Source organism: Lycium barbarum, chromosome 9, assembly GCF_019175385.1.
Source record: "Lycium barbarum isolate Lr01 chromosome 9, ASM1917538v2, whole genome shotgun sequence".
Taxonomy (NCBI): Eukaryota; Viridiplantae; Streptophyta; class Magnoliopsida; order Solanales; family Solanaceae; genus Lycium; species Lycium barbarum.
In genome coordinates, this window is record NC_083345.1 from 9,486,456 (window position 1) to 9,500,700 (window position 14,245).

The window sequence follows — 14,245 nt, forward strand, 5'->3', positions numbered from 1 at the left end:
GGAAAATTGCAGAGCCACTAGGCACAGAAGCGGGTAACTCATATGAGTTTTTTATTTTGTTGGGTCGAATTTAAATGGAGCGCGTTTAAAAATGAAAGCGGGTTATATTGGAGATTTCCGTTAAGACGGATATATATGAAAACTTTAATGACGTGAGGGTATTTTTGACCCAAATTTGTAATGACGGATATTTCACCCTTTTCCCAAAGTATTTCACATTTTATCACAAAATAATATATAACCTTCTAACACAAAAGTTTGATTTCCAATATGAAACTCCACATAAATTTGCACTAGCTACAATGGAGATTATTATTATTTATATTAATAAAGCAGAGTTTAATACTGAAAAACCAAACGCTCTATCAGCTATACGAGATTATATTAGTAATGCAAACATCATCAAGTACAGAGTCGGTAGCCGCGAAGGCTAGCCCCTACTTCACAAGGCATACACTTCCAAGAATTCAAGGAGACAAAGGATTGTGCTCTTCTATTCAAAATAGTGGGTAACATACTAACATGTTGCAACCATAAAAATAAAGCTGCAACTTTAATGACAAATTTAACATATTACAATGGCTCATTTCTTGGACAAAAGTATACTCCCATTCTACATGTGGGAGAAAAACATGTATTCCGCTCCAAGTCTGGTACAAGGAAAATTTGCTACAACTCTCGCACTAGCAAAAGGTTAACTAAGGCATATGGTAAAAAAAATTCTGAACAAAACATTCAGTTAAGCCTCCGATGGCTATGTGAATAGCATCGAGAAATCCTATGTTAACATCATTCAAGTTTGGGCAGATCTGCAGGAAATAAGGGCATTGAATTGGCCAAAATAATTTACTTGTGTTTAGAAAACTTTGTCTGATAGAGATCAACGGGAACATACTCCACAGCCACTATCCGGTCATCAAACAGTCGTCCATGTAAACAATGAGCAGCCATGCATGCAGCTTCTGCTCTTCTAAACTCCACAAGTACACAGCCAGGCTCAAACACCTCATCAACAGAATTTTCTTCCTTTTTCTCAAGTTTCTCTGGAGCATCCAACTCTTTCGATGAGAATCCCGGTTCAGAAGCTCCATCTACACTTCCATTGTCTTCCTCTGATTTCATTGCTTCCTTAACTGTTGATTCATTGTTTGTCTCAAGACGCTCCAGTGGACTCGGATTAGCATTTTCATCTTTCGTTTCCGAAACCATACCAGTATTCTTTTCATTTGGAGGGACTCCAGGGGTAACCTCAGAATATTCTTGGCAGTTTGACCCTCGAGCAGAGACACTACCATCAACAGGTAGACGGTCAGAGCTGTCGTCTTTTATTAGCTCCTCAGAGGGTCTATCATCGGAATGACTGCCGCCAGCCAAAGCATCGCCACCTCCAGCCTTTTGAGAATCACCTTTTGAAGGTTCTGATATATGCGTTTTACCATCAACACATCTTTCAGATTCCTCGGCAATATTGGTTTCCATGGGTTCATCAGTGTTGGGGAGGTCTGACCCACCAACTTCCAACTTCTGATCATCACTGTTGGGGAGGTGTGACCCACCAACCTCCCGCAATGGATCATTTCTGTCAAACTCTTTAGCAAACTCCATATTGCCCTCATTCAACGTAGAGCCAGTATCCGTAACAGCAGGATCAGATGTTAGAGAACATTGAGTTTGCTTTACAACATTAATTGATTTAACAGAGCCAAACCTACAGGATCAGAAGAAAACTTTCCAAATCAGTAATGAGTTGACAAGGAGAATTAAAAAGCAATGACATTAAGAAAAATGACTTCTCATAAATGACCTGGCACACTCCAATCTGATGTCTTCCAATAATTCTTCCAGTTCTGCTTCAGACAAAGAATTGAGTACATTTGCATCCACCTGGAAGGAACAAGATGATTAGACGAAAGAATTTAGTAACCCCCTGGTAAGTGTTTTTGCAACATCTAAGAAGTATAATTCCAATAACATATGAAAACAACAATGCCTCAAATCACAAGCAAGTTGGGTTCGACTATCTAAATATTATAAAAGTTTAAGCCCATTCTCAGGTACAATATTCTACAAGTTTAGTTTCTCTAGCACTAGAAGTTCTCTACAATTTCTACTAGTATCTACATTGTTTACTGGCATAACAAACTGAATATTTTTTCTTATGGAAAATAAACTTTAAGTCACCAGGATAATAAAGACATACCACATTTTTCAGCTTTAGTACTTCCGTGTGCTTCTCCAAAAGTGGCTTCGCATGCTGGGGAATCCGGTATAAAGGTGTATTCTCATCTTTGTCCTGAGTATTATATGTGTATCTTTTGGTCAAACTCGTATTTCCAAGAAAAGATTAAAAATTGTACCTAAAGCCAAAGTAATCTGGATAAGAGGACTTGAGATAGTGTACCAGTAAAGCAGTATCTGGGATAGCCTGAACAACAGCTAACACTTTTCCACCCAACTTCATACCATTAAGACCAGCACAAGCTTTAAGAGTAACTGAATGGTCAACATACTGAAATGGTTGAAATAAATACTTTAAGATCAATAAAAGACGCAAGAGAAACTTGACCTTGGAGAAGATTTGAGATTTCACAGCACTTGAGTCAAGGAGAAATACAAGGGACGGAGAGGCTCATGATGTAACAAAGTAAGGTATCTAGCTACCAAGTTTACTATTGAAGTGATAGTGATGCACAATCCAAAGCATGGTCAAAAAATATTATAAAAGGAATACTCTACCTGCAATAAGAATGAGGTCACGCATAAATGAAGCTTGTGTGGTGCACTAAGTGTGGCAAGCTACTTTTGGCACTAAAAAGAGTTTTTTATTCACTGGAGAATTGGCACAAGCACCACTAAAAACAGGGTTATTCATTCTCAACTATTGAAAGGGACAAAGAGGGCTTGTGAAGTACTCTGCAGAACACTGGGAAGGAAAGGAATAAAAGTCTGATGGCTAGAAAATCTGATAAAATAGTTAAGAGCTCCTCTAATCCATTTGATTTAATTTCATCCGAAAGATGATATATTTGGCATTGGCACACATTGATCAAATTGATGTGGAAGCTCACACCTGGATCTGAAGCAGTATTGGTTGTTCTAGAGCAACTGTTTGGCAACTGGTAGAAGTTTTCGCTTGTCTTTCAATTTTTTTTTTTTAACTTACTTGTCCTACCCTTAGAGAAGCAAAGTAGCAGAACGAGAAGAGAAAACTTACAACAAAAAGAAGATTTCAAAGGGGATATAACATGCTGTTGCCTGAAGAATTTGATAACACTGCCCTATTTTTACCAGGCAGAATGGATTTTATTCATTAAAAAAAAGATAAAGTTTTATCAATACATAGTAGCAAGATGGTGCATAATAAATCCCAATTTAAGCTAGGCATACAACCACGACGCCTGTCAAGGCAACAGTTACGAGGTCATATATAATCTTTCCTTGGACAATTTCTACAACACATTTGCATACATGTCTATATTCAACTTTATTCACTCCCATGCTCTTTACATGCTTAAAGTGGTATCATTTTGTTTGGCACAATGGACCACCTCCTTTTTAAAATGTAAGAAGAACTAGTTTTCCTTCATTCCCCTTCCATCCCAGTGAAGATTATCCAGTAATTCACTAAAAGGAAAATAATCTTAGCCAGCAAACTATGAAGTGTACCAAAGAATTTAAGAGTTAAGACTGCTTGTTGCATAAAAGCTACCTTTGAACCAGAAGGAACATGCATTTCAGAAAAGAAAAGGATGCTTCATTAATATGAGAAAGGTATATCCAATAATCCGAGAGTACCTCAAGAAATGCACAAGGTTCATTGAGATCTGAATTTATCCTGAAATGGTAGGCTTTCAAAGGTCCAAAGGCTTTGGCAATCTCCATAAGCTGAAATAGCATCAAGTAAGATCAAATTCACTAGAAAGTCCGATATTCCATTGTTCCTTCTTTTTAATTAAGGAAAGGTTTCAAGACATATTTAGTCTTACCATCTCTGATGAAATAGTTCTTGAAATTCCACCAACAAAAATCTGCAACATGTAATCAAAAACTTGTTATGAAAGGGGAACGGGAACAACAGGGATGGAACAAACTTGAGAATATGAGAAGAATCTAACAATAAATAGACAACAAGAGACATACTGTATGACCAAATTTTGAAGAACTACTTGTGGAAGCCAAATTAAACAAAAATATTTTGAAGGTCACAAATGTGACTCGTCAAAGAGTCAAGGCAAACACCAACAAAGAAGAAAAGCAATCAAAATGTAACGTCCTCACAATCCCACAGGATTCAAATGAGGAGTTATGCATCTCATCTTAACAGTGAGGGAAAAATCATTTGATAAGGAGTGAAGGAACATTCATTCATCAACATCATAAGAAAATCAAACACAAATTTCATAATCTGTAACCTCACTGTCCAACATATAATTGAGCTAAATGAAATTCTTGCATTGCAGTAGCATAGAACAGCTTTTGATGAATTTTCTCAACAGATGGAACATTCTTTCTTTATATGCAAGTCTCGTATGACAAGATACATAAAAGTGCAGCGCACAGCAGATATTATTGGTCTCAATTCTCAAACCTATTGTCCTATTTCAATTTCACTTCCCTAGTATAGAGGCTTCTCCCACTACCTATTCCTGTTTTTTTTTTTTTTTTTTTTGGGGGGGGGGGGGGGGGGTGGTAAGTGTTTTATTTTACACTTTTTTTTTTTTTTTGAACCCGATAAGTTGTGTTATATTTTACATCTTTTTTGTACTACAGTTCAAAAACATCTATGAAAGACCGTGATTCTTGTTTACACTAAAAGTACAATGCAAAAGGAAAACGCAATAAAGGACTTTAGCTGCCTTCAAAAGTTCTATCATTCCTTCCTAAGAGTTTAAGCTAAAATACACAAAAATGTGTTTTGCTACACATATTTTGAAATACCTAAAAAGTTCTTTTTCAACTATAATTAACAAGAGCTCAAACTCATGAAAAGTAAACTCTTACAGTAATATTTAGTAAAAGCAACTTTTCAACTATTAATAAGTCCTGCTAAATCAGATAGGCCAAACTAACTGAAACTGACAAGACAGGTCTGTATTTGTCGAAGAAAGAAAGAACGAACGATGGACATTGCAACTACAAGGATATGGCACAAGTGTATGACGAACCCAGTTCAAACAGGCAGGATTAATGTCAATCTGAAATCATTTGTGTTGTTTCACATGCATACCTTATAAGGCGAATTCTCTACAGTGTCATCTATCCTATCAGCTACAGCCACTGACTTCTGAGGAACACCAGTCTGCATGAAAATAGCAACTGTCTGAAAACCTGCTACATGAATAATGACCACAGTATACCTCAGATACTGAATACAAGAGCAGAATACATCACAGTTTCAACATAAAGTGGTAGCACCTCCTTCCTACTACTTAAATACACAATTTAATGCATTGACAAATTGTAGAAAATACAGAGCAAGAAATGTTCTACATTAACAAAAGTCCCCTACCACAATTTCCATATTTTACTATTTCACTTTATTTGAGATAACTCAACTATATATCCTCCTCCTTCCATTTATGCAGTGGCATCCACTATCCTCATTAGCAACCACCATCATCATCATCCAATATCCAATTAAACAGAGTTAAAGCATCCCCTGTGCTGAGATATGAGGTGAAGGGTATTGAGGGTACTATAAGAGAAGATCAGAAGGACTTCCTATCAATAACATCCTAAACATATGATAAACCAAACCTTGCTGCCTATATTGCTGCTAACAACAGCTAAGGGACTCTATGAAATTGGTATCAGGTTCATCAGAGGTTATCTTCCACACTGAACAATCCTTCAAGCATTGCGGACAAGTCCAACCTCTTCAGGCATCCTACTCTTTGACTAGATAAAGACCTTACTTTTCTTTCTGATATAGATGGACACCTTGCTTTTTACCTGCAAGCACACATTTGCTGGGGAATTTTGTTTGTTGCCTATCTATTTAATCTTGATCATAGGTCAAGAATGTATTTAGAGTAGTATGTATTACAGGAGAAAGAGCAGCTGTGATCAAGATAGACTGCATATTGCATACCACACAGATTTTAACCCAACTACCCAAATGATCATAGTTCAAGACTGCATATTGCATGCCACAAGGAAAGAGAAGAAAATCAGATTCATTTAAATAAGAACACAATTTTTTCATCCCATCAGAATAGCCTTATTTATACCCACTTAGAACTTCCCATTAAGATGACAAAATTAAGTACACAACCTATTTCACATAAAGGGGTGCTTGGGAAATTAAGTACACAACCTATTTCACATGCTCGTAAGGAGAATTACAGTCAAAAGAAAAGGCATATTGTCTCCACCCATTATCAAAGGGTGTTCAGGAAATTTACCAAGTAACCTTGAGCAAACTTTCTTCAGCAATGTCTATATAGGTGGACACTGGAATTTGATTACTAGTTGCTACTTATGATCAATAAGAATTGGCAACCGAACTTCAATTCAAACCACTTTTAACCCAACACTGGCAACCAAATTTTAACTCAAAAAGCTTTTGACCAAGCTCAGTTTTAGCGCTAGTGGTATTCAATACTTTTCTTTTTCAAATCACCTTGAACCCACACAGATTTTAACCCAACTACCCAAATGAAAATGAGTTGTCACTTTTTAACCGTCACTGAAATTTAGATAGACTGCATATTGCATGCTATATCACACAAGTTAATATGCAAAATACCATCAGCTTCCCACATGTTCGATATGATATCAGCAAGAAAAAGCAAAAATGGTCAGTCTGAAAGACAAGCGCAAATCTACAAAGAGTATCATGGTTATAATTCTTACAGCCACTTCGACGAAGTCTTTTGGGCGTCTGATTTTAAGAATAGAACCAGAGAACGATCTGCCATCAAAAGAAAGTGCAGCAGAAGCATCCTCGGGGGTTAAAAATTCTAAAAGAGCTTGACACTTCTCCTTGTTTATCTGCAGTGAATAACAGTAAGCAACGCAAATCTCCATCCTGCTTAGAACACGAATAGAAGAAGAAAACATACCATACAGCTGATACATGGTTGTGTTCCTTGAATGCAATTAACTCCTGAAGACAGCAAGAAATTATTAATCCAGTCCAGAATATCTTTCTCAGAGGCAGAGTTTGGCAAGTTCTCCACATAAAGCCTTCTCATAGGTCGTGTGGCTTGTGTCAGCTGGACGGAATCAATTGCATGTATAGATGACGATAAGTAATTATATGAAAGGACAGCAGCCTTTGTCGTGAATGAACTAGCAGGAACCACGCTAGGGAGCTGGCGTGTGTTTGGTATTACAGACTGCATTGAAGACTTAACAGTAGAAGGGACAGGACTAGTAACACTGGTTCCAGCTGAGGCAGGTGGTAGATCCCACCCAGCAGCTTTTCGTTCCGGAGAGCGAGTAGTTGGGGGAGGAGTTTTAGCAGCAGCCTCTGATTTCCTCTTTCTTGGTGAATAGCCACCAAGGCCACTTGCAGATTCTTCATGGCGGTTCGAGTGGCTATCTGAACCATTGCTGGATATCTTTTTATCCAGATCATAATGTGATCTCCCAGATTTATCTTTGGAAGAATGTGAGGAAAACTCACCACGCTCTCTGAGATCATGAGATAAATGCTTACGTACTCTTGGTGAACCAGAACGAGACCTTCTACCTCGATCTCTATCATTCTCTCGACTTCTTGACCTTCTTCTCTTTGGTCTTTCTTCCTCTAGATGAGTCCGAGAAGCTTCAACCCTTCCAGTAATTTCAGATTTCACTGAACTGTTTTTTCTATCGGCATTCTTGTCTCTGTTTCTCTCCTCATCATCACTTCTCCTTCTACCTGATTCAGACTTTTCTTTAGTTCTGTCAGCATAACTATCTCTCCTTCCGTGATTCCTTGAATGCCTTTTCTCAGCCTCATTCAGAAGAGCATCATTTTTCTCCTCGTCATCACTTCGGTGCTTCCTTCTACCTGACTCAGACTTTTCTTTAGTTCTGTCAGCATAACCATCTATCTGTCCGTGATTTCTTGAATGCCTTTTCTCAGCCTCATTCAGAAGAGCATCATTTCTCTCCTCCTCATCACTTCGGTGCTTCCTTCTAGCTGATTCGGACTTTTCTTTAGTTCTGTCAGCATAACTATCTACCCGTCCGTGATTCCTTGAATGCCTTTTCTCAGCCTCATTCAGAGGAGCATCATTTCTCTCCTCATCATCCCTTTGGAGCTTCCTTCTCCCTGATTCAGACTTTTCTTTAGTTCTGTCAGCAGAACTATCTATCCGTCCGTGATTTCTTGAATGCCTTTTCTCAGCCTCATTCAGAAGAGCATCACTTGGCATTTCCATATCTTTCCTTTTCCTGTATGACTGTCTCCCATCCTTACCAAGAGTTTTGTCTTTTCTTCCCTCATCGTGTCTTCCGTCAGTTTTATCTGCTGATTTCTCCTTCCGGGCAAAATCTCTTGAATGTCTTTTACTAGTTTCATTTCCAGAACCATCAATAAAATCCTGATCTTTTCTTCTCGGGACAAGACAATCTTTATCGGTGTTGCTACCTGCTAATCTCTCATTGCTTACATATTTATTCATTGACGTCTTTGATTTGATTTCTGATTCTCTACTTTCTCTATGTTTATCCCCTGCAAATTTATCAGCCATCATATTATCCTCTGTTGGAGTTGGCCCTAACTTCCTAGAATCCTCCGAAGTATGCCTGGAAGCACTAGGTAATGACTCGTAGCGGTATCGCTCAGGTTCCAAACAATCAGTGGTCTTCTTAGGCCTGTCTACTTCACGTGATACACTGTCAGCTTCTACAAAATTGTTCTGAGTGTCCCTTTCCTCTTCCTTACTTTTCCTTCTAAGCATAATTTCATCAAAACTGAGAGGTCTTGTCCTAGCTGATGTGCCATCACTGCTGTCACCCTTTGATGAACTACGTTTACCATTCTTATCTTTTTGCCGACTGGATCCCATAATACTAACCTACCAAGAAGCTAGCAATCTTTCAATGAACTCCTCGGCAATTGGGACAAATAAGGATATGTCACCATCTGCCTAGATGTTGAAGTCACAGACTCATGGTCATGCATCAAATCGAAACACATTCAAAGGACGAAAATAGCTGCACGCAAGGAAAACAAATCCATCATACCTTCTAGTTGATTGACCATGCATCTAATTGTAAGAAACAGTAGTATCATAGTTTTTTAGCTCAAGTTTGACAAAAGGGCATCCACAACAACAACAACATCCCAGTGTAATCCCACCAGGTGGGGTCTGGGGAGGGTAGAGTGTACGCAGACCTTACCTCAACCTTTTGAGGGGTAGAGAGGCTGTTTCCGATAGACCCCCGGCTCAAAGAGAGATGGAAAAGCATCAGGAATGATAAACAGTAATAATAAGCAGTAATAGCAGCAAGATAATATGATAAATAACATAGTAAAAGAAGCAATCAAATAGTGCTAGCGACAAGAACAAGCAATTTAAAGCAGTATAAAAGGCATCCACAATGTTCTACTCCAACAATTTTCTGCAGAACTGCAATATTTATACAAGAAAAGAGAATTTCTCCAAACCACTTCATCACAAATCGTTGTCCCAAGGTTGTATTCATGTTTTCAGGCAAGGGATTCTGTGTATTTTTATAATGGTTAAGAAAAGAAAAGCATGTCTGGGGGTCTTGCTCATGTCCCTATCAGAAGAGCTGCTACAATCCTAATTTAATGATACCTTCACACCTCGGGCTCTCGGATACCCTGTTAGTTGAATGGGATAAGAATACATACAGTGCATACGACTTCTCTTCATTTAAAGGTTCATTTTATCATTTTCTCCCTTTAGTAAGATACATCTATAACTAAGAGAAAACATCATCTTTGGCAAAATTTGAGGAACCTAAGTCATTTATAGCTCGTGAACACCAGAAATGACAACAAATTACTGCAATACCATAAAGGAAAACTCCACCAAAAAGCTTTGCAGCCCAGTTTCTCTCTTAATTTAGATTACAGAGCTTAACAAGTTGAGAAGCTCGCCAAGCACACAATTTTTTTTTATTTTTTATTTTTGAAATGATAATAATTATTGTTGTCAGAACAGCACTAAGAAGGTGCTGCTGACATCCAAAAGAAGAACACAAATTAATTAAAAATAAGTAAGAGAACAAAGATACAGATTATACCACATTAGGATTAGAAATTATCTGCAACCAAGCCAGTAAGAATCAGATCTCAACTTCAACTGGAACAGAAATTATCAAAGTTCTTCCAAAACCATTATGGCTTAGCAAGCTAAGACTACTAGTTTAACTGATAATGCTCAAAATGCATTGCAATCAACACATTACCACAGGTTGCAATGTGGAGAACACAAAGCATGAAAGAAAATTCAGGCCACAATAAATGCTTAGTAGTTAGTAGTAACCAGTAGACCTAGGCTAAACATGTAAACATCCAGGAGTCCCGTTTTTACCCTAGGTTATCGTGTCATTCAACATATCCAGCTTATGTTTTTTATAAAGAGAACATGTTGTGGCATAGTCTAGTCAATATTTAAGAATTTAAGGTACACTGCTTTTAACCACTTTTAATTTGCATGTATTTAATGTCAGATAACTTCCCATGTAGATAACAATCCTCAAAGCAGAAACTCTTATTTTCTATTTCCCCTATTTGAACCATAAATTTTCCCACAAAGATGAAAAAAGAATATTTTTTCCTCTGTTCTTTTCCCTTTTTCGGGAGTTCAGGAGAATGTGTAAGGTGCTGAGGGCCTGAGCTTGAGATAAATGCACATACTTCAGAAAAGTTATGACATCCAAAAGCTAAAAGTCTCAAATTAAATCACCACTCTGAGCAATGAACTACATGTTACTTCATTCACAAGGAGACACAGAACAAATGACTAACCAGGTAATTAATCCACTCCTCCGACTCGTGTCCTCTACCTATTAAGCAAAGAATCGAGCTATTACATCATTTTTACATATCCTTACTCATTCCCTCCTAAAAAAAAACTCCGCCTACGTGTCACATTGCTAATATCAAGGCCCAATAAAATGCAGTGTTGTGATGGACAGCTCAAAACAAGTTACTCCCTCCATTTAATTTGTTTGTCTTACTTTCCCTTTTAGTCTGTTTCGAAAAGAATGTCTCTACTTTCCACATGTTATGTTTAAGACAACAAGATTAAAGGGCATTTTGGTTTATTCTACGAGCCCGTTTGTCTTAGCTTATAAGTTGCTGAAAACAGCTTATAAGCTGTTTTTAGCTTTTTTGAGTCTTTGGCTGGCCAGCTTATAAACCATTTTGTGCTTAAAATAAGCCCAAAAAAATAAGTTGGCCCGTTTGCTTAGCTTAAAAAAGCAGCTTATAAGCCAAAAAAAAATAAGTTGGGGTTTTTGGCTTATAAGCTGAAAAAGCTGCTTTTTTTAAGCTCATCCAAACAGGCTCTACATATCTTTAGCTAACAACCAAAAGATTCAAAAGTCTCCTCCTTTCTTAAACGTTGTACCAAGTCAAAACCAGACAAACAAATTGAAACGGAAGGAGTAATTTATACTGAATCTTAAAATATTCCCTCCTTAACAGCCATAAAACACATATCCAAAAATTCAGAATTCTGCAATGTGCACTGCCAATTCTAAATTACATAAAAGTCCTCACCAATGAAATTAAAAAAACACACAAATGTCAAATGAAATTTAAAATTGCAAAAATGACATATTTATAAGGAAATTTCGATCCTTAACACTGAGGAAATAAAAAAAAAAAAAAACTGTAATTAACTTAGCATTAATGAAATGATGGTGTGCTTATTCAAAAATACAAAATGCGATAAGTTATTGCCAGTTGTGTAACGAGCAACAGAAAGGGCTAATTTTGTTAAGTAAATAAAGCAAAGCAGTTAAAAAGTAAACAGCGAAAGTTAACTTACCAATAGTAAATCGCCGGAAAAGTTAAGAAAAAAAGGGATACAACTTGCAATTTCGATTATCGATTGTGTTGAATGGAATGTGTTCTGAGTAGAAAGCGGAACGAGAGGAAAAACCTAGGCACACATGCTAACAAGATATTATTATTATCGGTATTTATGTTTCCAATTATACCCCCATAATTACCTTTTTAACTTTCTTCTGCTAATTAGTTATTACTCCCTCGGTTAGCTTTTACGTTTTAGAGCCCGTTTGGATTAGCTTATTAACTTGATCAAATCAATTTATAAGTCATTTTTTAATTTATTTAGAAAAATAGAAAATAACTTAAATTAAGTTAAAATAAGTTAAAATCAAGAATTTTCTCAATCTCAACTTTTTTGGGCTTAAAAGTTATTTTAGTTTGACCAACAACTTTACCCTTTTATCCTTTATATTTTCTATTAATTTCAATACTACCCTTTCCTCTAAAAACTCGCACTTTTATCCAAACACGTAAATGCTTATTTATAAAATAACTTTTAGCACTTAAAAAGTACTTTAAGCACTTATGCTTAAAAGCCACTTTTTTGGCTAATCCAAATGGACTCTTATCCATCAACAAGTAATACTATAACTAAAATTTTCTTTTAAAGCAAACTAAGAGAATATTTTTATTATTATTAATAATAATTTTACTCTTATTAAGTAGCTATTTTTCAGATTTATTGGAATTAATAGTCAAATTTATATTTGCAAAGAATGATAAATATGGGTAATTTAATAAAATAAATAATTAAGTTATAATTTTTTAAAGGGAGTACAAAGTGCATACTGGATAAGTAAAATAAAACAGAAAGAGTATAGGTTTTTAATACGAGTAGTGTTGTTGAGGGTAACTTGCAAGTGTAGTATACCATGCTTATTCCTCCTATCAATACATGTAACTTTGTTCACCAAGATTGATAATAGTAGTGTCAAGGGTAAACTTGCACGTTCTTCATTTAGGCTTAAACTAATCGACGAAACTCTCTCTCTCTCATGATTCTTATTTCACTTCATTCATCTTTCGATAAGCCCTTTGGTAATAGATTGCAGCTTGCACACGCATGATGTCGCAGAACGTCAACCTGCAACGGAACAATCCTTCAACCTGTCTTCCGACAAATCCAGTGAAACTAGCGTGAATCAGCAACCTGTGACTTCCAAAATGCAGCCTCTGATTCTCAAGGACAACACTCGTTGAGTTGAGCTTGATAAGCAATTGAGGACTATTTTGTTGGGAGTAACTTATTTCAACTGAATTGTGGACTCTTTGGTTCATACCCAAGTACAAATTGAAAAACATATCAAAGCGACTAATAGGTCACACCCTTGTGGGCAAATTCTATCTGCTATCTCTTGTTTATCTTCTCTTTCCAAGTTCTCTTTTTAAGTGATTGTAGTGTCTTGAAGTATTTTACTACATTTTGGATCAAATTAAAGAAAATGTAAACATCCTAATATTTGCATTATTTTTATATAACTTAAAATGTTAATTATGACATTGGATCAAAATAAAGAAAATGTAAACATCCTAACATTTGCGTTCTTTTTAGAGATAAGGGTAAAAAACACATCCTAACTATCATTTTTTTTAGTTTCATACCTAAACTATCATAAGGTTGAGAAAACTACCTAAACTGTCACTGTCTAGATTGCAAAACACACCTGAACTAAATGTGTGAACTCACTCTCCAAAAGGCAAGTGAAGCTGAAATTTTTCTCAAAAAATTTGTCCACATGGCATGAGTAATGCTATGGTGACACCTACATGGAAATTAAAAAATAATATTTTTTTATTAAAAAAAATTAGCATTTAAAAAAAAAATCTGGATAAAAAAAATCTAGAATTTTTTTTTTTTTGTAAAAAAATATCAAAAAATTTAGAAAATCAGAAAAAAAAATGATTTTAAAAATTGGAAAAGTTGATTTTTTTTTTAAAAGTGAAAACTAAATAATCAGTTTTCTTATGTTTTTTTTAAAAAAATAACTTTTCCATTTTTTAAACTATTTCTTTATTTAATTTTTGATATATTTTTACAAAAATTATTATTTTTCAGTTTATTTTTTAAAACAAATAGTTTTTTTTTTAAATTTCCATATAGGTCCCGTTGTGACATTATTTATCCACGTGGACAACACTTGATAACATTTTTATATAAAATGGAGAGTGTAGATCACATGTCATTCAAGAATAATTTGAGGTGTGTTTTGTAAACTAGATAGTGATAGTTTAGATAGTTTTCTCAACCTTCTGATAGTT

The 14,245-nt window shown here is 35.9% G+C and overlaps 1 protein-coding gene across 2 annotated transcripts; it reads right to left on the minus strand.

The window, feature by feature from the left end:
- Positions 1-552: 552 nt before the first annotated feature.
- LOC132610403 (uncharacterized) lies at positions 553-12,116 on the minus strand. 2 transcript variants are annotated; one of them, XM_060324700.1, is made up of 11 exons: positions 11,964-12,058; positions 10,937-10,974; positions 7,065-9,150; positions 6,856-6,993; positions 5,228-5,299; positions 3,987-4,028; positions 3,796-3,885; positions 2,402-2,509; positions 2,201-2,293; positions 1,805-1,884; positions 553-1,708 (listed from the first exon to the last, which is right to left on the minus strand). In XM_060324700.1, exons 3-11 carry the CDS (start codon positions 9,000-9,002, stop codon positions 847-849), a joined length of 3,423 nt encoding a protein of 1,140 aa, XP_060180683.1. In that variant the 5' UTR covers positions 9,003-9,150; positions 10,937-10,974; positions 11,964-12,058; the 3' UTR covers positions 553-846. The 2 variants fall into 2 exon arrangements, with proteins under 2 accessions (XP_060180683.1, XP_060180682.1); XM_060324699.1 differs by lacking the exon at positions 10,937-10,974 and having other exon boundaries at positions 11,964-12,116.
- Between the last annotated feature and the right edge of the window lie 2,129 nt (positions 12,117-14,245).

Coding starts and splice junctions, on each gene's coding strand:
- LOC132610403 (XM_060324699.1), bottom strand. CDS start 9,002: ATGGGATCCAGTCGGCAAAAAGATAAGAATGGTAAACGTAGTTCATCA. Junction 2,510..3,795: donor AACCTTGTGCATTTCTTGAG/GTACTCTCGGAT, acceptor CAACCATTTCAG/TATGTTGACCATTCAGTTAC. Junction 1,885..2,200: donor TACTAAAGCTGAAAAATGTG/GTATGTCTTTAT, acceptor TGTTCCTTCCAG/GTGGATGCAAATGTACTCAA.